The sequence below is a fragment of the Elephas maximus genome, chromosome 1 (assembly GCF_024166365.1).
Source record: "Elephas maximus indicus isolate mEleMax1 chromosome 1, mEleMax1 primary haplotype, whole genome shotgun sequence".
Lineage (NCBI taxonomy): Eukaryota > Metazoa > Chordata > Mammalia > Proboscidea > Elephantidae > Elephas > Elephas maximus.
In genome coordinates this window covers 41,108,485-41,135,728 of record NC_064819.1, presented here as the reverse complement: position 1 = coordinate 41,135,728, position 27,244 = coordinate 41,108,485, and the positions used below count along the sequence as shown (strand labels likewise).

At 46.8% G+C, this 27,244-nt stretch overlaps 1 protein-coding gene across 1 annotated transcript; it reads right to left on the bottom strand.

Moving 5' to 3' along the window:
* Nucleotides 1–23,540: 23,540 nt before the first annotated feature.
* FOXQ1 (forkhead box Q1) lies at nt 23,541–26,510 on the bottom strand. The gene has a single exon (XM_049882406.1). It carries the CDS (start codon nt 25,625–25,627, stop codon nt 24,497–24,499), a length of 1,131 nt encoding a protein of 376 aa, XP_049738363.1. The 5' UTR covers nt 25,628–26,510; the 3' UTR covers nt 23,541–24,496.
* Between the last annotated feature and the right edge of the window lie 734 nt (nt 26,511–27,244).

Genomic DNA, 27,244 nt, shown 5'->3' with positions numbered 1-27,244 from the left:
TAGGAAAACGTTCTTGTTCATAGGAGAGGCATACTAAAAGTCTTGATGTCTGCAAGTTAAATGTTTCAGTAAATATACGTACAGAGCAAATGTGACAAAATGGTAAAATTTTGGTGAAGGGGACATTGTGCTATTTAAACTCTTACATAATTTTGAAACTTTGCAAAACAAAAAGTTTGGGAGAAAAAGAAAAAAAAAGTATTTGCTTATTTATGTATCTTAGTAACTTGTGTGTCGATTCCGACTCGTAGCAACCCTATAAGTTGGAGTAGAACCGCCTCCTAGATTTCCTAGACTGTAATCTTTAGAGGAGCAAGTCACCAACAGAGCGGATGGTGTGTTTGAACCTCTGATATTTCAATTAGTAGCCAAGTGCTTAACCATTGCATCACCAGGGCTCCTAAATTTACTAATTTATTCTTTCTTTCAAAGTTAAGATTTTTCAATTGCCTAAGGTTTAGTTCTGCGTATCAGTTATTATAGACCCAGAGGTAGGAGACTGGGGTTGAAAGTGTCTCATGCCCCACCTCTCATTGCCTGCCTCCCTGTCCCCAACACAAAATCAAAGGTAAGCTTTAAAGTAAATCCATATTAGTTTGTTTACTTATCATTTGCCTCTTCCCCCTAAAATTTAAGTGAATTAATCATTTGTTAAATTTATTCATTTAAATTTATGAACTTAAGTTTATTAACGTATTTCTAAACACATAAATCAAAGGTTTGCTGAATTGTGGGGTGGGGGTTCCAGCTCCCAGAGGTTGTATAGAATCCTACCTACTTGAGGTGAAGGGTCTGAGATGTCCAGCAGTTCACCCCTCTATGCCTGCAACCCCTGCCTATAATCTAAGATGATTTACAGATGAGGCACTGTCCTCTAGTGAGATCATGGTGCCCTCCTCTGTTTGAGAGACCTGATCTCTGGAATAACACTCTCTGGTCAGCCCGGGACCTGGGGCTAGAACAAACCTTGCCCTGTGGGATGGGGATGCCCCTGATTCTCATTGAGCTGTTCTTCGCTGGGTTGAGGGGGTGTGGTTAGCACCACTTTCCAAAGCAGTGATGGGGTCTGCCAAGCTGCACGTTCCTCCCAACAGCTCAGGGGGGCCCCTGGGATGCACAGAATCAAACCAATGTGACTCCCAGTATCCATTGTCAGCGTCTCCTGTGTTTCAGGATAAACACACTTGGCTTGTGGCCGTATTGAACAGATCTGGTATGCCTCCTTACTGTCTTTCAGGGATGTGGCCATGTGGGGCCCACAGCATGGGCACTTCCATGCAGGCTTCTGGTCTTTGCTGAGGTCTTCGAGTGTTAGGTACAGCATCCATTCCTCTAGTCAGTGTTCCAGGTCTACTCTTGGTCTGCAAAATACCCTGAAAAGAACCTTTTTGCTATCTATCTCTCTTTTCTTAAGTATGTGGCTAAAAAAAATTGAGTAAGAAACCACTGATAAAAATCAAGGCAAAAGAGGTTATAAGACCACAGACACAGTTGACACAGAGATCTCTGCAAAAATATTGTTGTTGTTGATAGTTTTGGTGGTTTGGCTCTGACTCATGGTGATCTTATGTGTAATAGAGTGAAATGTTGACTGTCCTGCACCAGCTTCATGATCATTGGTATGTTTTAGTCCATTGTTTTGGCTATTGTGCCATTCTGTCTCATGGAGGATTTCCTTTATTTTCACTGGCCCTCTACTTTACCACTGCGAGAAGACAGACTATAGCAATTTTAATTGTAATTTGTAGTTGTTTTTGACCCTTTCCTTTGATACCAGAATAGTTTTAGAGGAATTTCTGATATAAATTGTTGTATTTTATTTCAACTTTAATTATATTAATTACCTCATTCCTGTTCTTAAAAAAATAGTTAAAATGTACTTTTAACAGCATAAATAATAAAACTTGTGGCTAATAGGTACTTTTCCTATCTCGGTGTTCTCCTGAATTCACCCACCCTGTGGAGGGCAGGTACCTTCACAGGACAGAGAACGGTGGGCGGGGAAGCAGGGCACATAGACGGTAGTGACCTAAAGACATGCTAACAAAGCGCAGTGAAATAATTACTCCCTACACAGTGGAGTCTCTGAGTGGCATTAACCCTGGGTGGGTTAACACACTCTGCTGATAACTGAAAGGTTGGAGGTTCGAGTCCACCCAGAAGCACCTTAGAAGAAAGGCCTGGTTATCTACTTCTAAAAGATCACAGCTGTTGAAAATCCTGTGGAGCAAGTTTTAACTCTGATACACATGGGGTAGCCATGAGTTGGAGATGATTTGACAATTGGTTGGTTATAGAGTGGAGCAGTTTATGCTGGAGAAGAGAGCTTCCTTGACCTATTTCTTGTTTGGAGGAAGAAGGAAAGACAGGAAATGTATGACGTGTCTTTTATAAAAACATTGAATATAATTTTTTGAATGTGTGGGTCTCAGATTTGAACATTCTAAATGCAAACAAAATCAAATCCTTGGCCGTTGAATCATTCCGACTCATAGCGACCCTATAGGACAGAGTAGAATTGCCCCACAGGGTTTCCAAAGAGCAGCTGGTGAGTTCAAACTGCCGACCTTTTGGTTAACAGCTGAGCTCTTAACCACTGCACCACCAGGGATCCTAACTAATCCTATAACCAAAAACCAAACTTGTGGCCATCGAATTGATTCCAACTCATAGTGGCCCTATCCCATAGGGTTTCCAAGGAGTGGCTGGTGAATTTGAATTGCTGACCTCTTGCTTAGCAGCCAAGCTCTTAAACACTGTGCCAGCAGGGCTCTTTGAATATTCTACAGGTGAGAAAGTCTTGGCTCCTGAATAGTTAAAAGCTGGGACAATCACTTCTTTAGTAGTACACACCATATCTCTGTTAAATAAGACATCTGTAGACACCTCATGAACCATGTGGACCTCATCTTCTGGCCAGTGACTGCTGGTATCCAGGAAATCCCATCCAAACTCCATATCGCACACCCAAAGGTCTAGAGTACCACTTAGATCAGCATCTGTGTGATGTTTCTGGCTCTACGTGCTGACAGGGTAAGCATCACTAGCTGTGTGTCACTGTCGCTAGGCTGGGAATACATGAAGAGGTTGTGCAGGGGCTGGCCAGATGGTGGATGGAATATATGGCAATAACGGACACATCAGTTCTAGGAGAGAGGAGGCAGCACATGTCACTGATAGCTCCATAATGGATGGTCCCAGTGACAAGGCTGCTCCATGCCCTCATGGTTTCCTAACTCTGCAGGTAAAGGTGGTGCCATGTTGTGGTGGTGTCATTGGCTTTGAATGAGGAAAAAACCCCAGGGCTGGTCCTGAGAGGCTAGCCCCCTGTCGTGCAACCTTGGAGGAGAGTGCCGGGCTGAAGCTAGACTTGCACCAGCTGGGCTGAACCCTTGGATGACAACTTCTGGTAGGAGTTGGCTACAGCAGGCATTGTTCCCTGAGGCTTGTGCAAAGGAAGAGCACAGTACTCCCCCAAGCAGAGGGCCCCATGGTCAGCTGAGTCTGAGCCAAATCTGCGGCAGCAATAGCAGCTCAGCCATAGACACTTTTGAGCTAATCAATGGGAATCCCCTTGCTGTTCAGTTGACTCTGACTCCTGTTGACCCCATGTGTGTCAGAGTATAACTGTGCTCCGTAGGGTTATCAATCACTGATTTTTCAGAAGTAGATCACCAGGTCTTTCTTCCAGGTGCCTCTGGGTGGATTCAAACTGCCAATCTCTTGGTTAGCAGCAGAGTGTGCTGACCCACCCAAGGTTAATGCCACCCAGGTACCGCCACCCATGGACAATCAATGGGAAGGGCCGTGCAAAATCCAGTGTTCTTTCAAGTATTCTGTAGAACCTTCCAGACATGGATGCAAGGTCATGTGACATGTTCAGGGCTCCCTGGTTCAGGAATAAGAAGGAGGGCTACTACAAGTGATGCTGGAGGGAAAGGTTAGCCAAGTCCTCCTCTGAAACAGCACTTCTCAAAGGAACCTTTTGGATGTCTTACTAAAATGCAGATTCTGTTTCAGCAGGTCTGGGATGGGGCCTGAGATTCTGCTTTTCTAACTAGCTACCAGGGAATGCCCATGCTAATGGTCAAAGGATCACATTTTGAGTAGCAAGAGTCTAACGCCTAAAGCAAGCTCAGCATTTACTCTTTTTTGTTAAATCTCTCTCTCTTTCTCTAATTCTCTATCCATCTATTTCCTACCGACCCACCTTAGAAATTGCTCTATGTCAGTACATTGAGAACATCGTCATTCTTTTTTAAAGGCTGTACTGTATAGCAGAGTACAGCTTTTCCTCATTTATTTAACAAGCTCCTATTGAAGAATATTGCTCTAACAATTCAAGGAATAACCGTGTTCACGTGACATCTTACATGAATATATGAAAAGATGTGAGTTGAAATGAAGGAATGCATATGATAGCACTTAGTATACTGAAAAATATGACTGTTTTAGTTACTGATGACACCCAAGAGTACACTCTTTCTGACAGGCTTTGTTTTTGACTCAGGTTGAGTTGGTAGCCTTCTGAGACCCTGTCGTTTTCACATGTGCTATTATTTAGCCACTTTATCTTTCCCATCTTATTCTTGTGCAGTTGTTTTTCTTAAATTCCATCTTGCTAGCTTCAGACCGTTGTTATCGCCTGTTGAGGTGATTCTGGTTGTTGACTTTGTTATCTAGTATTGTTCCCAACCCTTCTGGATTTATGTGATCTTCACATTTGATATGCATGCTATCCATATCATTCATTCATTCATTCAGTGACTCTTTATTGAGTACCCTGCTAGGTGCTGTTCTAAACTCTGGGAAGACAGTGGTGAACAAATCATGGAGCTGTTATTTAAGTGGAGAAGACAGACAATACACAAAGATAGATAAATGAAGTGTTTGGTATGTGTGGTAGTAATAAGTGCCAAGGGGAAAAGTAAAGCAGGGAAGAGAGATAGGAAGTGAGGGGGAGGATGTTTTGTAATCTTAGATAGGGTGGCCAGGGAAAGCCCCACTGAGAAGGTAACATTCAAGCAAAGATTGGAAGATGCTTCTATCCAGCTTACTGCAAAATGAGGTGAAAAGGATTATTTGCTCTGTCACTGGAGAGCTGCCTATAGGTTAATCCATTAACTGGCACCTTTGGGGTCTCATTGATTGGTCCATTACAACTCTCAGTTCTTTATCCAACCTGTATTTCTCCATACTGTTCATGAAGGTGTTTTGAGATGCATTGGAACGTGGTTTCCAGGATCTGTGGCATTTCTAGTCTAGTAAAGCCCTCACAGAAGAAAATGAGTTCACTATGAAAAGGCTGTCTTCCCTTGTTCATTGGTCAGCACTTTGCCACAATTGAGCCACCGTGACTGCAGGGGCAGAGGGGGAGTAGCCCACCAGGGGCCATTCCCACCCAGGAGGACCTGGTCTACAAAGCACAGGCCAAAGACTCAACTCTATTGGCAAAAGTGTGTGAAATTATGCTTTGCTCCCATTAAATTGTGGTACATGTAATTCTGAGTAATCCATCACTGCTTTGGCTCAATCATTTCAGCCCAGATAGGCCAGCCCCAGGCCCACCTGTCCAATGACACCTCCCCACTCACTTCCATCAAACATACCTTTCTTTCTGGAGGGGTCAGGCTGTCACAGACCTGTTCACCTTTGTGGATAGACCTGTCAGGTAGCTCTATCCAGGTGCACTGCTGTTATCTTAAAACTTACCTGCAGGCTGCAGTGTTGCCATGATTATCTACTAATCCGTACGCAAGGCTAGGTTTTCTAAGCGTACAAACAGGTTGGGTGGAGGTTCAGGGAAGATATTGAATTTATATAGGAGACGAAAGGAGACCTGTGAGGTTGTCTTGTAATCCAAGAATGAAGGTAAATCAAGTGCCTAGGATCAAAAAATGTTTGTGAGGAAGCTCGTCTCCTGGCTTTTCTGGGCCTTGGTTTCTTCATATGCAAAATGAGGGGACTAGACTAGGTTATTTCTAAGGCTGGTTCTCTAGCCTTAAAATTCAAGTTCTGTGTACGCATTTAATTAGGAGTAACCAGGGCATCAACACTGTAGAAACCTGATTTCATAAATATTGGGTCTGGTGAAAAATAAACTTGGTGGCACAAGAGAACAACAACAACAAACACAATAACTGACAATTCCAGTAGAGTCCATGCTTTGAAAGAAACTCTTGGAAGTGCCTCCTTTCCTACCCTATCTCTGTCTTTCCTTCCCAATCCCGTTCCTTCTCTTACAGGACAGAATGTGTAAGAAATTTCTCCTTTCCTGAAAACAAATAAATACAATCTTCTCTTGCCACCTTGATCATAATGGCCCTTTGTTCTGATTCTTAATGACTAATTGTTATGCTATGAAAAGTCTTATGCAACCTTGGCAGGGCTGGCCCTTTACCTGAGCTGCTGGCAGCATGAAATCTTCAGAACAGTATAACTGGGGCCTGGCGTTGCGTAAGAAATAATTACAGAATCCAGCTGAGGCTTGCTTTCTTATTACAGGCCCCAGGTTTTTACCCCCAGTAGCTTTACATGCTTGTTAATATTTAAACTGCTGAGTAGTACTAGAATATTTTTTAAGCTTCAGTAATAGTTACTGAGCTCAAAGTGGGGCAAGGAACCAGGAAAGGCAGGTCGAAGAAGGAGGAAGAGAGTAGGTCCCATTTATCTCCCCTGGAGGACTTTTGTCCTCCTAGAAATGTTGGTCCTTGTGGTAGGTCTAAACTGTCTTCCTTTTCCATACCCGTTGCTGCTGATTCCAACTCATAGCAACCCTATAGGACAGAGTAGAACTGCCCTACAGGGTTTCCAAGGAGCACCTGGTAGATTCAAACTGCTGGCCTTTTGGTTAACAACCATAGCTCTTAATCACTACGCCAACAGGGTTTCCTTTTCCATAGGGTGGGAAAAGCCCTCCTAAAGTCTCTCAATTATTAGAAACCAATTCTTTTTTTTTTTTAATTCTCCATAATAACCCATTGTTTTTTTAAACAGACCTCAAATATGATTTAAACTTCAAAAAGTAAGGGAAAAAATTCAATGTATCTTCTGGGCAGCTACCAGCGTCTAAAGAGGAAGAAGAAAAGGTACTTTATCCAGTTAGAACTCCACACAGACAACGACACTGCAGCTCTAATCTTTCCGCCTGAATCCTGATGGACTCACCGGCCTTCAGAAAGAAAGCCTCTTGACTTTCAAGTATCTGGCTCCTTGAGGCTGCAAAACAAGGGCAGACTATCCATCGTCTGTGTGCTTTTGTGGCGCCTATCGCTGTGGGATCTAGGCACAGACACAAAAACATCAGGCAAAATACACATTTGTGTATTATGGGAGGAAACGCTGTCTGGCTTCCTGGAGTCACACTTGGCTGGTGGCAGTAAGGATTTTATCATGGGGTGTTTTGCAAAGACTGAGGAAAAGTGTGGACAAATCCTGTTTTCATTTACAAAAGGAGTAGCAAGTTAGTTTTTGTGAGGTTTGGTAAAATTTCTAAAATTTTAAAATATGCTAATAGTCTACCTCTGCCTACATAGGTAAAGGGCACCTCTCCTCAGATCCAGGAGGAAGCATCTCTCTTTCCCTGCCGGCCGCCCCCTTCCGCTCCCTGCCTCTCTCCCTCCTTCTTTCCCCTCTTGCTTACTCTCTTTCTCCCTCCCATCCTCGTCCCTCCTTCTCTTCTTTCCCTTCCGACTCCCTCCCTCTCTCCCTTTCTTTCCCTTTTGTTTTCTTTCCTTTTTAGTAAATTGTGTTTGTGTAAATTATAAAGTAATGCACATTAATGGTAAAAAATATTTTTTCCAGGATGAAAATGTTTAAGTTAAACATAAAACACTTTCTCCACACCCCTGACCTCTCTAGCCCTGTTTCCCAGAGGTAACTATGAGCTGGAATCAACTTGATAGCAACTGATTTTTTTTAAAAAGTACAATTTAGCATTTCTTCATCTTTTTCTGAAAATTTCTTTTGCATATATAAGTATTTATACATATGCGTGTGTGTATATTTAAAGATCTTTAACCTGAATGGTCAACATATTGCCCTGTAAACTTGCTTTTCACTCTGCCCACTTAACAGTATATTTTAGACAATAACATAGATCTACCCATTTACTTCATAACTGCTTAGTAGTCCATTGTGTAGCTGTATCCTAATTAATTTAACTAGTTCCATAAATTGGTATTAAAAAGTTTTTCCAGTTCGAGGGGATTGAAAACAATGCTGCAACACACATATTAGTACACATGTAAAATTTTGCTTGGTTCAGAGAATATAAAACCTTAGAATAAATTCCTAGGAAGGAAGTTGCTGGGTCAAAGGGCATGTACATTTTAAATTTTAATAGATATTGCCAAATTGCTTGCAAAAAGATTGCATCAATTTACAACTCCATTAACATTATGTGGACTGCCTATTTCCTCAAAACCTCACCAAGTCCATTTTCTACCCAACTTCTACATCTTTGTCAACAGGCAACAAATGCTGCCTTTTCTTGAACAACATTTAGGTTTTGTGCCATGCTTAGATAAGCCTTGCCCATGTAAAGAATATTTAAAAACTCTTCAACACGTTTTCTTCTAGTACTCATATGGGTCTGCTCTAATCATTTAGATCTTTGCAATTTCAGAAATTTATCTTGGTGCATGGAGTGAGGTAAGGATTCAGGCCAAGGAAATTCAATTGGCTCTGTGTAATTCTGCATATTGACTACTAGCTGTGTGGACCTGCTGCCAGTGCAGGCTTTCTGCTTCCTGGGGAATTAAAAGGAGTCAGACAGACTTTTTGCAGGATCTGAGGGGCAACCTGCCTCATTCTCTTTTCTTCTTGGATCAAAGCTTCTGCCCTTTTCCAGTCAGGAGAATATTTGGCTGACCTTTAAAAGAGGCCTCAAAGGATAAAGGGAAAAATGGAAAAAAGATGAAGAAAAAAATGGAAAATTGAGGACTTCTGTTAGGAAGGGAGAAATGTAAATTGAAAATGGAATCAACCACTTACATGCATAAACCACAGATCTAACAGGATCTACTTCTGCTGTAACAATATGAACATAGACAAAACAATTGAGCAGATGGATTTTGTTTATCTTTTGTCCATCTAGCTCTGCTCAAGAAGGAAACAGGGAGTATAGGAGTTTTATGTTACTCTCATTGCAACAATATTTCTGTAGTTTATTTTCTTGGTTTAACAGATGAAAGCTCCTATGAGAAGTTTAAGATATCTTATTTACTATGTAGCCTAGATTTTTAGTTTTCCTCCCATAAATAGCTCCTAAACGTGTGGGGTATTTTTATTTTAAAGACCAAATAAGTTAATTGCACAATCAGTATCAGAGGTTCATATTTCTTGGCCTGAGTGACAGGATATGCATGTTGGCAAAGACTGACATGACTTTGATTTGCAATATAAATAACATAATCCTGTAGATCAAATTCCAGGTAATTTAGTCAAAAGGTATTGAAGAACTTTTTCCCCCAAGTGTCTACCTCATGGCCTCATGGTAATTTGTACAATTCGTGTAATAATTATAAGTTACTTGCTGAGGATTTTATTTCAACTGTTAAAGAGAAAGTTACACTGCTACTACTGTTAATACTGACTACAGTTTGTTAAGTGTCCACATTATGCCATGCACTGTACAAACACACACGTGTGTATGTGTTTATATATGTGTAATGTATATTCTAATTTGATTCTAACACCCCCTGCAAGGCCTACTGGGCAGTTCCATTATGTCCACTTCACAGATGGAGAAACAGAGGCTCAGGCTAAGTACCTCGTATAAGATGAGACAACTACGGTGCGCAGAGTGAGACCTAACCCTGGACTGTTTGATCTCAAACTCTGAGTTCTTCCCATGACTTTGTACTGTACTTTCCCTCAAAGATGGGTCCAGACACAGTAGGAGGCAGGGCAATCTCCAGTGGAAGTTTAATTCCATATCAGCTTGAGGAATCAGCTTTGATCACGCTGTTTCTTCCAGCAGCTCCTTACCTGTTGCTCTGCCTAATTGCAGTGGAAGTTTTACCCCTGCAGGCTCTCAGTGGAGGGGCTGCTCTTCCCCTTTCCTAGACATCCTGACCTTACTTTCACTGCTATTCCAACCCCCTAGTCACCCAGGGTCCTGGGTGGCTTGGGAGCCTCACCTAGCCAGGCCACTCTGGCTTTAGCCTGTAATGTTGGCTGGGACAAGGGCATGAGGGGTGGGGGATAGGAGTCTAGCAGTGGCTCTCACACCTGCACCCACAGTCTGGGCTTCTACACACCAGTCCCTGTCTACCTGCTGGAGAGCCCCAGTTTCCAGATTATGACCACCCGCAGATCTAGCCCTCACTCTACTCTCAAGGGTCTATAGCCTCTTATTTAAGAATGTTCAAGCTTTTTTCCCTTCAAAAAGGAAGGTAGTCCTCTCTAGACCCTCTGTCTGCCTCCACCTGTTCCCTAATCTGACTTCAGCCCTTCACAGTCTAAGCTCTCAAGAGAGGATTTACCACATCGCTGCCTCCACCCCTCACCCACCCCACTTCTCACCTATGGCCGTCTGGGTTTCAGCCCCACCAGGCCCTTGCAGTCACACCCCAAGGTCGTGCTGCTAAGTCAAACCTTATAGTCCTTGACTTCTGTGCTGTATGCTATCCTAGTGTAAGATGAGACAACATGGAGTGGAGAGTGGACTTAGTCCAGGACTGTTCGACCCAAAACTTTGTTCTCCTCTTCTCTTATAACAGTTTTCCTAAATGCAGAACTAAACTCTAACTCATACAAAAGACCAGAATTACTGGCCTGACAGAGACTGGAGAAACCCTGAGACTACGGCCCCCTGGACACACTTTCATCTCAGTAATGAAGTCATTCTCAAGGTTCACCTTCAGCCAAAGACTGGATAGGCCCATAAAACAAAACGAGACTAAAGGGGCACACCAGGCCAGAGGCAAGGAAAAGAAGGCAGAAGTGGACAAGAAAGCTGGTAATAGGGAACCCAAGGTCAAGAAGGGAGAGTGTTGACAATGTCATAAAACAATATGTGACTAACTGTTTAATGAGAAGCTAGTTTGTTCTGTAAACCTCCATCTAAAGTACAATTAAAAAGAAGAAAACAAAAAACCCCAGTTATTCCTTTTCTCATGACCACACTCTCCTAGTTCTCTCTTTTAATGTTTCCTTTTCTAATCTCCTACATATAAGCACTGCATCCTGGCTCTGTGGCTGCTCCCTTTGCTCAGAGACACTTCTCTATTTGCTTCAGGAATGCTGATATTCTCCTGTCCCACCCCACCCCCAGTATACACATTCTTAGTTTAGTATATTTGTATATTTCTTTCCACTGATTCTCAAAGGAATCCGTTATCCCTCAAAATGAAGACACCCTGCTGGCTTGTACTCTCCTGGATGACTTCGTCTTGTTTCCATGGTTCCAAAAACTCTCTCTGTGCTGATGCTTCCCAATCTAAATCTCCAGCCCAGATTGCTCTTGAACTTCAGACACATATGCTCGCAGTTACCTGGCAGCCTCTTACACCTGTCAGACTCAGTGTCTCCAAAGCCCAACTATGAACTGTATCAGGGCTGTGGCTAGCTCACCCGGTGCCTTTGAGTAGATTAGAAAAAAAGCACGCTCTTTCCAAAGTGCTTTACTTCCACTGGTGAAAAATTGTAATTGATATAAAAATGATCACGACCATGATTTGAATGGCACCCCCTTAGTTGTACACTATGTCAGGACCCTGACACACACCTCAAACCCGTAAGCAGTCTGCCACTCCTTGGATGCTCTTGCTTCACTAGTGGCCTCACTGTCCACCCAGTGTCCTCTTTCTCCTCTGCATCTAGTCACAAATCCTGCTGATCAACCTCCAAGGGTTATCTGGAACCTTCCTCCTTTCCATGCCCACACATGACTCAGGCCACCATCTTCTCTCCCTGTATGGATGCCACAGCCTCTAGTTTTGCCTCTTCATAGAGTGACCTGAGTTATCTCTGTAGGATGTCAAATTTTTGCTTACAACACTTCAGTTACCCCCCATTATCCCTGGAATGACCACTAACACCCTTCCTGATCTGGCTTGTGCTTATCTTTCTCTCTAGTCTCCTCTGACCCGCTCACTAGAGTCCCTGCAGACAGTTTGCCCTTCCTGAATGTTCATGCTTTCTCTTGACTCCATCCTTTGTGCATGCTGTTTGCTCCACCTGGAAATCATCCCTCTCATTCCCTGGCCCTTTACTGCCAACTTATCCATGGCTCCGGTTTCAGCTTACACACCACTGCTTCCAGGCAGCCCTCTCTAATGCCCTGAGCCTGGGAACATACACTCTTATAGGCCCACACAGTATCCAACACTGGTTTCTTTCACAGTACTTACCGCATGATGCTCTATGTGCCTGCTGACACACTCACCTCCCCACCTGCTTGAGAGGAGGGACTCTGTTTTACCCTTTGCTTTTTCGTCAGTGTTTATGGTGCCTGGCACACAGTAAAGTGCTGTATAAGGGTTTTGAGCACAACTGAAGTCCATGGAAGGAGGTCATCTTATTTTACTAATCTTACCCTTGGGTTTCTTATTCACATAACTCAACCAGAACCTCCTTATTCTGCTGAAAGTGTAACCACCACTGACACAACAAAGCCATAGATATAAAAGAAGGGTAAGGCATCCTTTATTGAAAATAGCTTCTCCCTGAACCTGGTGCTGAACAAGCCCCCAAATGTGATAGGGCTGGCCTTCTAAGACCCCTGGGTTTAAAAGGACTTTTGCATTTATTGCAGATTATGGATTGAATTGTGTTCCCCCAAAATATGTTTTATAAACTCTAACCTCTATGCCCATGGTTATAATACCATTTGGGAATGGGTTGCCTTTGTTATGTTAATGAGAGAGGATCAGTGTAGGATGTATCTTGAGTTAATCTCTTCTGAGTATAAGACATTAAACAAGCAAGCAAGGGAAGCAGAGATGGCAGAAGTGAGACGCCAAGCCACATGAAGATTTGCCCAGGAGCAGAAATTCAAAGAGACAAGATTCTTCCTCCAGAGCTGACAGAGAGAGAAAGCCTTCCCCTAGAGCTGGTGCCCTGAATTTGAGTTTCTAGCCTCCTAAACTGTGAGAAAATAAATTTTTGTTTGTTAAAGCCATCCACCTGTGGTATTTCTGGTATAGCAGCACTAGATAACTAAGAAATACCACAGATGGATGGCTTTAAAGAACAGAAATTTATTTTCTCACAGTTTAGGAGGCTAGAAGCTCGAATTCAGGGCACCAGCTCTAGGGAAGGCTTTCTTCTGGTTTTTGGTAGATAACCAGGACATTGAGGCATTAAAACGTTTCTGTCTTAAAGGAGTCTCAATGTCAATTTCTGTTTCTCTCCTCTGTCTGTCTCTGTCTCTTTCTCTGTCTCTCTCTCCCAGGGTGAATTCTGAGTGTAATTCTAGGTGATAGACATGTGGAATCTTCATCTTCAGGATGAACAAGACTGCTTCATTATGACCTTAGGGTCCTGGATTACCTTTATGTCTCATTCCTACCCCTAAATAATGGTACCTTACTCTTATGTGGAGCCCTCATGGCACAGTGTTTAAGAACTTGGCTGCTAACCAAAAGTTCAGCAATTTGAATCCACCAGCCACTCCTTGGAAACCCTGTAGGGTAGTTCTACTCTGTCCTATAGGGTCACTATGAGTTAGGATCAACTCGATGGCAATGGGTTTGGAATTTTTTTGGTAACTCCTATGTAGTGCACACTGTGTGCCAGGCACTGTTCTAAGGACTTCACATATAATAACTCATTTAATCTTTATAAGAACTCTATGAGGTAATTACTATTATTATTATTCCCATTTCATAGGTGAGGAAACCGAGGCACAGAGAGGTTAAACAACTTGCTCAAGGTTACAAAGGATAATACATGATAGAACTGGGATTCAAACTCAGGCAGTTTGGCTTCAGAGTCTATGCTCTTAATTGTACACTATATTGCCTCCTAACCCTGAGAGTCAGCCCTCAGAACTTAAAAATCAACTGTAGACATCAGAGCTACTACTGTGTTGAGGATCCTAGTGTGAACATCAAGAATCCCATTGTGGATATCATTGTAGATATCCCATCGTGGATATCAAGAGCCCTGTTTTGTCCCCAGATGACAGCAAATGAAGAGGCTGAGGCCAGTGACCAGACACGCAAGCCCATGGCTGTGGGTTCTGGTTCTATTTCAGTGATGTGCTGAGCAGGCTCTTGCTAGTTCATGAGAGCTGGTTGCTAAATATTCAGTTATCTTGCATCCATTGTTGGACTGCTGTGACCTGAAATCACCCTGGTGGGAGTATTTACATCATGGAAATACTACAAATCAGGGATCATATCCCAACAGGGTCCCTGCTACAGGACCACAGTGTTGACTGGAAGAGCTTTTCTCTTTGCGCCTGCCTGGGCAGGGGGTGGGTGGGGGCTTTGTTGTATCTGCTTGAAGGCTACCTTGGAAGACATGGACAGCCATCAGCAGGGCAGCCCAGACACCAAGGACTCCACATCCCATCCCCAACACCCCAAGGACCCCTCAACCTTGTCACCAGGGCATAATCCTGAGGCAGGCATTTTATACTGTCTCATAGTTTCCACAGTCACTAAAAGTGACTTGCTAACTCACCCTTTATTTGCGGACTTTTGTCCCCTCTCTCACCTCCCTGCCTCCCTCCCCCACTCATTGTTCTTGCGCCTCCCAAATAAACTAGTAATCACATTCTTTTCTGGAAGTTTGCCCCATACTAAGGCCAGAGCTAGAAGGCGGGTCCCCCTGCTCTGCCAGCAAAGTGACCATGAAGTTGTAACTTTCTGACTCAGTGGCCTCAGCCCTTCCACCCAGAGGCCTCTTGCGCCTTATTATAGATGCTTGATTCTGGTGGTTTGCTGGCCTGCCAGCAGGTTTCACCACGAGTGACCCTGCTGCCTCCCTGTGCTCCTACCTTCTCTGTCCTCCAGAGCTGACTATGACTTCCCTACCCAGCATTGCTGACGCTGGCCAGATGGCTGGGGAGAACCACTTTTCCAGGGAAGATGTGGTGGAGTTTCCTTCAAAGAAAGGAGGGAGACAGCTCAATATCATCTTCCTAGCACTGGCTGGGCAGTGCTCAGCCCCAGTCCCAGAGCAGATAACCCAGGGGCTCCAGGAGACACCGGGAACTTTTGGAAGGAATTTACATGCCCACATGGGTACGACTGTGGGGCGCTTATCAGCATTAACAAACGTCTCTAGCAAAGTGTTTCAGGGAAGCCATAGGTTTGAACTGGTCTGCCTGGGGTCTGGCAGGGAACAGAGACCTTGAGCTGATATGTTAGAACCCAGCTATCCAGTTCATTCTCTAGATTGTTCAGACTGAGAACTAACACCTGTCCCTGGCTGCTGGAAGAGCTCAGCGCTAACCATGTTTTCCAGTCTCCAAAGGGCTAACAGGGGAGGCAAGAGGGAGATTGGTGGAGCCAGGACCTCAGAGCAGAGGCTGACCCTAGCCAGGCTGTGGGGGTGAGCAGGGTTTGCTCCTGCCCAACCCACCACACTCCACCATCTGTCCTGCATCCCTCCATCCCTCTGGAGCCCGAGTTCTTCATTTGTAGTGTGCATTTTATTAACCCTGTATTCGCTTTTTAACTTTACGAAAAAATTGTAGGCAGGAGTAAAATGATCTGCTGAAGGAATTTAAAAGCAAGTTTATTCAAATACACAGGTGATATTATTTCACATCCTGGGGAAAAGGAAAAGTGGCTACGAAGAGGGAAACAGACTGTACCCTATGGGCAGCAGAATGTCACATCTGATTCACTGTGTGCATTTACTTCACTGCTGGTTAGCAGAAGTGTGATGATATTTTGCTCATACCTCATTCCTTAGCTAGTGAGCTATAGAAGATAAAAGCTTACAATTGGCACCAGGGCTTTTGAAGACTTGTTGTGTTGGTCTAGGGACAGTTGAGTTGGTATGTGGGGTGCGAGACCACTGGGATGTGCATTTAGCAAAGGTGTGAAGAAGGGGAGGCTGGATATGTAATGGAACAACGATCAATCGCCTCTGTCCCCCTTACTCCTTTTTCCTTTTAGTAGAAGCCATGACCCATTTTTATTACGCAACTCAACAGAATGACTCAAATGATGACGTTTCAGGCAGCAGACTGGGCTTGAGTGGTTGGGTGGGGGCAAATGCAGTTGCGCGGAGAAAGATTTTCTGGCAGACGTTTTGGCTCCTCTATGAATCACTTTGTGCAAGCAACCAGCTACCGGCCCAAGATGTGGGCTGGACCTTGATTCTGTTGAATCAACCTTGACTCAAAGATATAAAAAAAAAAAACAAAGATACAGTAGTTTTAATTTCCTGTGACTCACTAAGATAGTCCTATTGGGCAAGGTTTGTTCCTTAGGCCAAATATTTTAGCTCAGGCACTTGGATTTTGCTCATGAGCACAGCAGGAAGAGGGTGACTAAGGTCATCAGACCTCCCTCTCTCTCAGTCACCAGTCATTCCAGGATTGTGTTTTGGAAAGTGTGGGCTCAGGTTTATTTTACTGGGTCCAAATTGGGGGGCAGATCTTACTGAGTTAGAACCATTGAGTAAGTCCAACAAGTATTCATGTGCAGGGGTTTCTCGTGTGGCAGGGCTGGTTGTACAGACGGGTGAGAGACGGTCTAGGCCAGTGCTCACCCTCCATGGATCCCCCGAGTGGCCCAAGTGTCTGCTCCCACCAAGGTCTGGAGGGATCCCCAGCATTTTGTTAACAATGATGATGTTTTTTATTGCATTTATAAATGTTCCCCAAGACTAGTACTCAAAAGGGTCCAGCTAATTAACCTGAGAAATAGTAATCACCTAGTTTCAGATTGCTGACTGTGTGCATCAGCCGGGAGGGTCAAAAGGGTCTGGTTTGCTCAACATTTCCTCAGTATGTCTGAACCTTGTGGTGATGAATCAGGTGCAGGCAGGGGTCAGGAGTAAGGGAATTCTGTGGCCGCTTTTGAAATCAGGTGTTGGTGGTGTGAGTGTGTGTAATAGGTGTAGGCGGTCCACATAGTCTTGTAGTTCAATTTTGAGTCTCTCCTTTGGGGACCTATTGTTGCAGGGATGTTGGGCATTGATCCTGGGTTCAGAGGCTAGCAGCATCTACCAGAAGTCATTTTTTAACGTATTCCAGCTTCAGGGAGTGTGTGAGATAGCGGGGAAGGCTCTCAGTCCTTTTGCAGCCAACCTGCTAGCTGAAGAATTTGGGGAGAATATATGCAAGGCAAATTCCACAAGAGGTCCATATTGGGTGGTGATTCTTGAGACGGTTCCCAGTGAAGTGGAGGCGGCAACAGAACTATAGGCTGCTTTGCCCAGAGATGGGCAAGGAGCTGATTAAAGAGGCATTGGGAAGTTTACCTTGCCTCCTAAAAGACTATCCTAACTACTTACAGTTTACTGAAATTCCATCAATAAAGCTTTAGTACTTTTAACTCAGCTGTTACTGGCAAATATCCCTGGTTTGGGCAATACAGCTAGTCTTAGTCTTCATTTACACTTTGTAAGAATGGGTTTACTTTTTAAGTCAGGGTAATTGAGGTATAATTTACATACAGCAAAAAAGTACATTTTTTAGGTGTGCAGTCTATGAGTTTAGACCAACCCATCTGGTCATGAAACCACCATCACAATCAAGATATAGAGCATTGCCAGCACCCATCCCCCACCTCAGCCCCTGTTGTTGTTGTTAGGTGCCATGGAGTCAGTTTCGACTCATAACAACCGTACGCACAACAGAACAAAACACTGCCCTGTCCTGCGCCATCCTCACAATCGTCGCTATGCTTGAGCCCATTGTTGCAGCCACTGTGTCAATCCATCTTTTTGAGGGTCTTTTCTTTCACCCATTTCTGTCCCTTTGCCTTTTCCATAAGATCATAACAATGGAATCACACACTATGTAGCTTTGTGCAACTGGCTTCTGCCACTTAGAGTGATGCTTTGTTGAGTCACACATGTTGATGTGTCTATCAGTGGTTTGGTCCCTGTACTGCTGAGTGCCCTGTAGTACTGAGGTTTTGGTTTGTTTATTGTGAAGGAGCTTTTAAAAGCCTTCCTAGAGACAGAAGAGAGCTTCCTGCAGTGATTACCTGACTCCCCAGGTCCTGCTCCTTCCTTAACCTCTGCTACCTCACATCCTCTGACTAGAGGACTGTGGGTGTTCACAGGGAGACGGGGACAGGAGCGTGGATTCAGCCTGCACGCCGCATGGTTGTGGCCGCATGGTTGTGCCTGGTTGCCTGTGCACCATTGTCAGGGGCAGCAGGGCTCTTTGCTGGCTGATGTAAACAAAGAGGATTTTATTGGAAGGAATTTCCATAGAGGAGAGGGGCCAGGACAGCCCCAGGGGTCTATGCAGCAGGAATGGATGGGCCAATTCATTGGGGCACCAGGAACAAATTATCCCAACTGTGCCTGCTCTTGAGTCTCGCTCAATATAGAGTCCTGAGGAGACAAGGTCTGCTCAGCCCGCCTTAGGCTGGGGGCGGGGGGTGGATACTCCCAAAGCTGCACAGTACAAGGAAAAAGCTATGCTATCAAGGGAGGTTAGTGGGCAGCAGCCAAAGGTAGGGGCTTGGTGGTAACCCTCATTAGAGTGGGTCTACCTACAGGAGCAATACAACTCCATTTGATATTTTCCCTGGGCCTGACAGCTTAATTAAATAATACGGTTGATCTTTTCAGGGCTTTTCTCTAGTTATCCTTTTTCATTCCCACGGTGATTTTATTTTAGTATTAATATTATCATGTTATATTTGCACACACATGTATACATTGTTTACACGCCTTGAGTTCCTTGGCTGCATTTTTAGGTTATGTTGATACTGCAATCCTGAAAATGGCCTTTGGTGTCTTTGGGCTTCATTTAAATAAACAAATGAAGGACTGTTCTGATCTACCAGGGACTGAGCACTGTCCTGAGAACCACCATCAGAGTCAGGAAGACACCCTGGGTGCCTAGCTTATGATGAAACTCTTGAAAATAGCCTAACCTCTCAGCCTCAGCATTCCTGCCTGTGAAATAAATGAGCTGGTGCTTGACATCTAGTTCTGAAACCTGGGATTGTGCATAAAATGTAAGCTGTCTAGAATACATTGGAGGAAAATGCTGTTGGGTGTATTTCAGAATTACAAGTGGTATGTATCCTTTGTATGTTATTGGTCTCCACCGTATTTTGGTGTGTCTGTGAGAGTTGGGAAACCCTGGTGGCGCAGTGGTTAAGTGCTACAGCAGCTAACCAAAGGATTGGCAGTTCAAATCTGCCAGGCACTCCTTGGAAACTCTATGGGGCAGTTCCACTCCGTCCTGTAGGGTCGCTATGAGTCGGAATCGACTTGACAGCAATGGGTTTGGGTATGGGTATTTTAATTATGTGCAATAATGTTATAATAAAACAATTTGATTCCAAATTGAGTTTAGAGAAAAGAAAAAACATTCATTAGCATGTCATCTTGGACATTTTATGAGAGTCTTCACAGGTGTGAATTGTGAGGGGAGGCATGTGAGAAATGTTCCAGCCCAATCCCCTTGTCCTGCTGACGCTGAGAGGTCTACCTGAATTCTCCAAGCTCACCCAGTTGCTAGAGACACAGCTGAAATATAGACTCAGGTCTCTTAAGTTTTCAGTCTGAGTTTTTTTCTTAAATGGACCACGTCTATGATTTTGAGCCTTACCAGGCATTTGACTTACAGTGGGCAGAGCCAACCATGGGTTGAGAAATTTTTCAACCTTTTTTCTTAATGGTTAGGAATTGGTGATTAGAAACAACAAATAGACATCAAGAAGGTTGAGTACGTATATTATTTTGGGCTCCAAGCAGATGTGATTAAAGTCTAAATTATGACAAGTGTTCTAAGTTAAACTTTTCTTGAAAACAGCAGCAAAGAGAGTCCAGAAGGGAAAGGGGACTGTGGTATTATGCTAATATTTACGTTCAGCTGTAGCTCATCCAACATGAAGGTTGATACAGTTCTCTCTTCCAGTGTGTGTATGAGTTGGCAGATGACAGGAACAACATTTGCTTCTAATCACCCATCCATCTTAGTAATGCCGAACAGATACAGGGCAGAAACTTTTGCATAATAACCAGCATTTCACGACATTGGAATCTTTGCCAATTTGAAAGAGGACCTTGAATCCAGCGAGAGTTACGTTTTTATGTTTTTGATAACGATCTTCTTAGAAGATACTTATTAGGGCCATTTGTTGACAACATTCTGAATTAACAAATTATGTTGTTAAAGCATAACAAAAGCTTAGTGGTTTCATTAGAGAACTATAAAGTTTGTTACTGAAGAGAGAAATATTGTGGTATTTGAAAGCAGGAAAGATTTACTGAAGGACTCTCCAGGGTCTTGTTTCTAGAGCTCAGACAAAGCTCAGCTAATGTGATCTAAAGAAAAAGAAGTAAAGCAGAGGAGCAAGATCATTGTACGTTCAATGCAAACAAAGTCCCTAAAACCAAAGAAAGTCATTGGTCATGGGGGTGCATTGAGTTGGATTTTTTTTTTTTTTAAAGCTAAACAAGAAAGAAAAATTATTGTGAGACGTTCTACTACTTCCACATGTGAGAGAAAGGTCATTTCTGTCCTTTGGGGCCTGGGAAATTAGGACAGTTGCCCTGGGGAGTGTCCATCTGTTAGGGCCTGTCACCAGACAGCAGGGACCCCTAAGCCACACCCAGTCCTTCTGCAGACCTTCTCTGTAACTCACCTTTCCCACTCTGCTGAACTGAAAGTAGTGCCAGTCTCCACTGAGGAGGCCTGAGCATGAAGATGTCCTGCTTCTGCCTCTCCCAGACTAGGGGTGAAGTTTGCATCTTCCAGAAAAGGACAATTATAGGGAGGGAGTGGAGAGGGAAGGGGAGTAAGTACTTAGTAATGAAAGCAACCACTTACCAGTTTGAGACCATTGCAATAAAAGTAAATTGAGACAACTATCTGAGGAGTTCAACTAAGAGGCCAAAGTATGTTTTGGTCTGAATTACCCAGATAACTGTGTTTTAGTGGGAAGAACTCTGAACTTGGGATTGGAGTCTCTGGGCTCCACAGCTGGGTCTGCCTATAAGGAGCATGTAAACACCTCTGTGTGTCCCCAGTTTTCTCCTCCAAAAAATTAGGGTTTCTTACTTAGCTTGAAAGTGTGTGAATCTCTCAGAGAGTCAACGAATAAAATTGTCTATTTTCTGTGTGAACACACATATCCCAAGGCAGAAAAATGTCAACTTTGTGAAATCCTGTCTTAGTGGAGCCAGGGTGGGTATAGAGGCTTTCTCTTAGGGATGCTTCCAGGTCAGCAGGATCTACATGGGGAACCTAGAGGAACCATCTTGATCTGCTATGGGTGGGACTTCTCTGGATTTCAATTTTAATTTTTTCTTTTGAGAATTCATGTGCGATCAAACCAGACTCACAGTTCTAGAAGGAAACTTAGTTGGGTTCCTTATGCATAAAATAAGGAAGCTGGGTTGAATTATCTGCTGTGATGGGAGTCGCCCCCTTGCCCTGCCCCACACAGGCGCGGGTGGAGTGTGGTTGTCCTTGCGCTGAGTTCAGGGCACGTAGAAGACTTATGTAGGAGACTGATCAGAACGTGCAGGGTAACTGCACAGGGGCGTTTTCAACGCGCAAAGGCTTCTGACCTAAAGGCTGCAGCTGAGGAAGCCTGTGGGACACCCCAGGAGGTCCCGACACGTACCAGCTGCGGCAGGGTGGAGGCCATGGGTTTTTCATCCGCGTCTGTCCACCCGGCCTGTAGCGTTCCTCGAGGGAATGTGGGGACAGGGACCCACAGAGCTGACAGGCCAGGAGTGCTCTTTGAAAACTGACCCTGGCGACCTCGCCCAGCATTCCTGGCCTGGACAAGCTCCAGGCAGGCCCGACAGGTGTCAAAGGGCGTTTCCCAAACCAAACAGACCCCTGCTCCCACGGCCGAAGGTCAGCCGGGCGCCCCGCCGCCGGTGTTTGCACAGGTGGGCCGAGGCCTCGGCGGCCGGAGCGGGCGGCGGCCGCGGGGCAGGCGGCCAGGCCGGGCCCAAGGAGTCCAGCTTTCCCGGAGGAGGCGGGAAGAAGCCGTCCTGGCGGGCCCCGAGAGGGCACTGAGCAGAGGCTGGAGGCGGGATCCTGCGATCCTGGGGCCTCAGCTGGATGCCAGTACGACTGAGGATCGTCCCGCAGACCGCGCTCCCGCCCTGCGCGGTATCTCAAGAAGTGCTGGGGCCACGCACGCGTGGGTTTTCGGGCGTTCAACTTGCCCCTTCACTTGAAACTGGGAGAGGCTGGAGCTGCCCGGGAGGGTTAGGAAGGGGGCGACAGTGCCGCAGGACCCTCCATTGCCCTCCCCAAGGACCACTGAGCGGGGTCTGCCTTTAGGTCTTGGGAGTAGGAGCTTGGAACTGGTCATCGGCCAGGACCGAGTATATGAGTGGAGAGGCCCTCATGAGAGAACAATGAAAAGGGCGCCAGGTGCATGCTGACTCTGACAACTCTCTAGAAAACAGTACCGGAGACCAGAGGCCAGGGAGGTCACCCCCGTCAGGCAGACTCTGGGCCTTTCATTAGGAAGGAAGGACTTTTTTGAGGGGGAGGTAGCTGTGAATTTAAAACACCTTCCCATCTTTAATATTGCTGTTTTTGTACTCTTTAAAATAAATCGACACTTGCTCTGGAGGCAAGTGGTCTCCTGGGATCTGAGGTGGCCTTCAGTTACTTTCTGCTCTTTCTTCCATTAGCACCAAAAGACACTATCCTGAAATAAAATCCACTTTCCATTCCCACCTCCTAGTATATGGATTCCAAATCATTCTCCAGCCTTGGATAAGTTAGGGCCTCTCCGAGAACAGCAGTGATGACATTGGGCTTGAATTCCTAGCCTCTGAACTCCCTGTCATTTGTCTTACTCTTTAGACTATTACAATCCATAAATTGTTGGAGCAACGCTGCCTCTGAGTGTACTGAGAAACAGGTGTTTACATTGCGTCCTGGTACTTCCACAGTAAACTTTTCCCTACATTTTTTAATATGGAAAACTGTCTGCCCCCATCTGCAGGTGGTGTTTTCCCTTCAAACTATGAATAAAATAGGCCCAGCACCCCCACCCCTCATCGGATATCTTCCCACATGTAGGGAGGAGCTACACTACTACTGATTGGTTCACTCCCAAGTGAACTTTTGCAGTCCTAAAAATGTGGATGGTTTTGTTTTGACAAAAACACTGACACCTTCAGTGTGTTAGGATAATCTTATTCCATGATTCAGTTCACAGATTTTTAGGTCTGAAATCACAACCAATTTATACGTCTGCCTGACTATAAGCTTGTTAATAGCTCAACTTCTCTGGCAAGGGCTTCTTTGGGGTGAGAGGACACACCTAGTCATTTCCTCCAGCAACTCTTCAGTGAATTCTTATAGAGGTGACTGGTTTCAGGTTTAAGAAATTGTATCAATGAAAGTCCCACTTGGTAGATTTGTACAGTAATACGTACAATAAGGAAACCTGCAGGCCACTTTTACCTTTATTGGATTATTCAGGAAAATATTCTGTTCCCCCTCAGGAAGTTTCTTGCGACCCAACAGTAAGCCATTATGTGGTATAAAAATTCTTCCCCTCTAGCCCATCATCACAAAGTGCTGAAGCCAGTTGGGAAATTTATTAAAAAATAAGCGCTATGCCTGGGTTCCACAAGATTTATAAATGAATATATATACAGACAAAATAATATTAAAAATAAAAATCACACTTGCTTTTCCGTGGCGGTGGTCCTGGCATCCCACACACATAGTTAATTTTTGTTTTAAAGACACACTTGGCCCCCCAAAAACCCAGGAGACCACAATTAGAGATCACTGAGCCACTGATAAAGCTGCAGGCCGTTGCCTGCAACATGTTCAATTCAGGTTTTAAAAATATATAAATAATTTAATTACAAAAACCCAGCCACTTTTTTTTTTTTTTCTCTTTTGGCACAGTGATGCATTTGTAGATAGCAGAGAAATTACCGACGATTCTGTGGCAAGTCTCTCACACTAAGCCATACCTGTAAATGCCACAAACATACAGAGTGGGGCCGTAGGCCCGAAACAGTAGTCAGACCACTTATCTTTTGGAATGGTTCCCTGACTTTTTTTTTTTTTTTTAGCTGAGGGGTAAATATGTGAAATGGAAGGTGCACAAAAACAATAGGAATAAGGGGCGAGCCGGCAGTAAGGAGAGAGTTTTCGTTAAACTGAAGGGAAGGGCAGGCTTGGTCAAGAATCTAAAAACACGGTCAAAAATTGCTTTGGTCCTCTGCAAAGACCTATAAAAGACAAAAAATATCCCGGACTAAGTGAAAACACTCGGTCAAAATGCTTTCGCTTTAAGGCACGTTTGAGTGAGATATTGTTTTAGTCTCTTTTCCTCTGGATGGAAAGTGCAGACCCCGGCCCGCTCCGGCCCGGCGCCGACCATTCTGACGCCGGCCCTCAAGCCAGCAGCGTCTCCGCCGGGCCCGGCTGATAGGCGCCGGGGCCGCAGGCCAGGGCCGCCTGCAAGGCGCCGGGCAGCCGCAGGGGGCAGCACGGGGGCGAGCAGTCCCCGGCCAAAGGGCCTCGAAAGGGCTCGCGGGTGGCGAAGGAGGCCAAGGAGGCGAGCAGGAGGGGCGGTGCCTCCCCAGCCCGCGCGCCCAGCAGCAGCGCCGGCTCGCGTGCCCCGAAAGCGTAGAGCGGCAGCGGGGCCGCGCCCGGCGCGGGACAGGGCGCAGGCCGGGCGGGGGGTGCGCTGGCGGCCCACAGCAGGCGCGCCTCGGCGTCCGCGCCCGGCTCGCGGCGGCTGCGGAAGGGCTTGCTGAGGATGCTGTCGATAGCGAAGGAGCTGGAGAACTTGCCCGCGGGGCTCGCGCTGTCCTGGCGGGCAGGCGAGGGCGGGCGCGGCGGGGGCGCGGTGGGGCCAGGAACGGCGGCTGCGGCGGGCTGGACCGGGTCCTCCTCCGGCCGCAGCATAGCCGCCGGGGCGGCGGCCTTGTGCCCAAGGCGCTTGCGGCGGCGGCGGAAGACTCCGTCCGCGAAGGTGTACTCGCTGTTGGGATTGAGCATCCAGTAGTTGTCCTTGCCCCAGGGCCGCGAGGGGTCGCGCAGCACTTTGACGAAGCAGTCGTTGAGCGAGAGATTGTGGCGCACCGAGTTGCGCCAGCCCGTGTAGCTGCCTCGGAAGAAGGGAAACTTGCCCATGAGATACTCGTTGATCTCCGCCAGCGTCAGGCGCCCGCCCGCGGAGTCGCGGATGGCCATGGCAATAAGCGCGATGTACGAGTACGGGGGCTTGGGCCGTCGTGTGTACGGTTTGCCGCGACCACCCTCGCCGGGCCCCGCCGCGCCGGCCTCCTGGCCGCCGGTCGCCACCGGGTCCTCCTCCTCTGCGCCAGGCCCGCCGCCCGCTGGCACTCCGGTGCCGCCGTCCGCCGCCGGGCTGTTGGCTGCACAGTCTCCGTCCGAGCCAAGGGAGTCGTCGCTGCCCGCCGACAGCGGGGACAGGACGTTGTTGCTGCCCGTGCCCTCCAGGTCGCCAGCTGCCTTGTTCGCGCCGGCCGCACAGGGGGCGGGCACCTTCAACTTCATCCTCGAGTCGTACCCGCTCTCTACCGCGACGCCGCCGTGCCGCGCTTGCCCGCCGGGGCGGTAACCTGCTCCCCTCCGCAGTGCTAGGAGCTGCTGCTGAGCGCGAAGTGAATCCCGGGGCAGGCCGCGTCCTTCTCTCCTGGAGATACCCTCCTTCGGCCGACTAGAGAGTCACTTTCCGTAGAAGATTCCTCTTCCGCTGGGATCCTTCTTTGCAGGGGCTGTGGCGCGTGTTGGTTAAACAAGGAGGGGTGGAGAGGGAGGAGTTGGGTGGATGCCGTCTTCAGTTAGAAGATCAGGGATTTATGGGGAGTGTGTGCGGGGGCGCGGTAACAATCCCTGTGCCCAAGCTGTGCTGGATTTAGGATTGCTTGCTGCAGGGAAGAGGCGTTCGCATCTGCTGTCCGGCAAAGAGAGCCGGTGTTCGTGTCCTCACTGGAAGTCCCAGGGCTCGGGCAGGCCTCCTCAGGGGCCTTGGAAAAGGTGCGAAGCTGGTGTGTGCACCACCGGGGGGAAGGGTTCCCCGCGCCTTCAGCCTCGAGCGCCTGCGGAGCTGAGTCCCCGAGGCACAGGCGTCGTCAGCCACCTTCCCGCCAACGGCCTCCCGGCGAGCATCTTGGGAGCAGGCTACCCGCGGCTCCGTGTCGCCTCCACCTTCAGCCCGGCCCAATATAACCCCGCGGTGGCTGGGCGGAGGCGGGGCCTTGGCGCCGGCGGAAAGCGGGTGGTTGGGGAAATGGGTGGCCAAGGTGGGCCGCAGCTCCGGGCGGGCGAGGCCACGAGGCGGTACCGGCCGGCAGTAGCTGCGCTCTGGTTGTTTGTTTTGGGTTCTCGGGGCCCGCCTCCTCCCCCGGCCAATGGGGAAGTAGCGCGGCGGGGGCGCGGGGTGTGCGCGTGTGAGCGCGCCGCGCATGTGCGCGTTAGGGCGGCCCCGCCCCGCGCCCCTCGGCTCAGGTGTGAGCGCGGTGGCCTAGACTGAAGGAGAGGGTGGCGGTGGGGACGGGGTGGGAAGACTCCGTTGCCCCCCTAGGGTAACACCTAAGAGGGCTGCACCAGGGCGGGGCAGGGAACCTGTTCAGGCCTTCGGCCTTCCTAAACTGCGCTGCTTCTCTGCCGTAAACTGCGAGATTTTTTCTGTAAAGAAAGCACCCCAGTCACTGACAGGTGCTGAACAGCAAAAACTGCATAGGACTCTTTCTGCCGGCACCTCTTATGGGAAGCCCCGTGGTGTCCCCGCCCTATGGTTTCCTTTTTTAAAAATAAAATACTGGGCTTGAAATTGCGCTGTTTTCAATGACCTTGATTCTCACTAAATGGCCGCTGACTTTCGCTTTTTGTTTTACATTACTTTACCTCTTTCTTTCCCTGGATGGCGGCTGGGGGGTGGCAGAGGGAGGGGCAGCGTGCCCTCTTCGTCCCCTGGGGCGGCTGGTTCCTGGCGCCGGGTGCCAGGCTCTGCCTGCTCCTGTGCTCAGGCGGAAGCCTCCAAACTCGGCCAAGCCGGCTGCACTTTCCCTGGTTCAGACAATTAGCATGAACGAGAAGGCGGGCGTGTTTTCGTGGGCGGGCCAGGACCGAGAGCAGGACATGTTTCCTGCCATTACTTTCCAAAGCTTC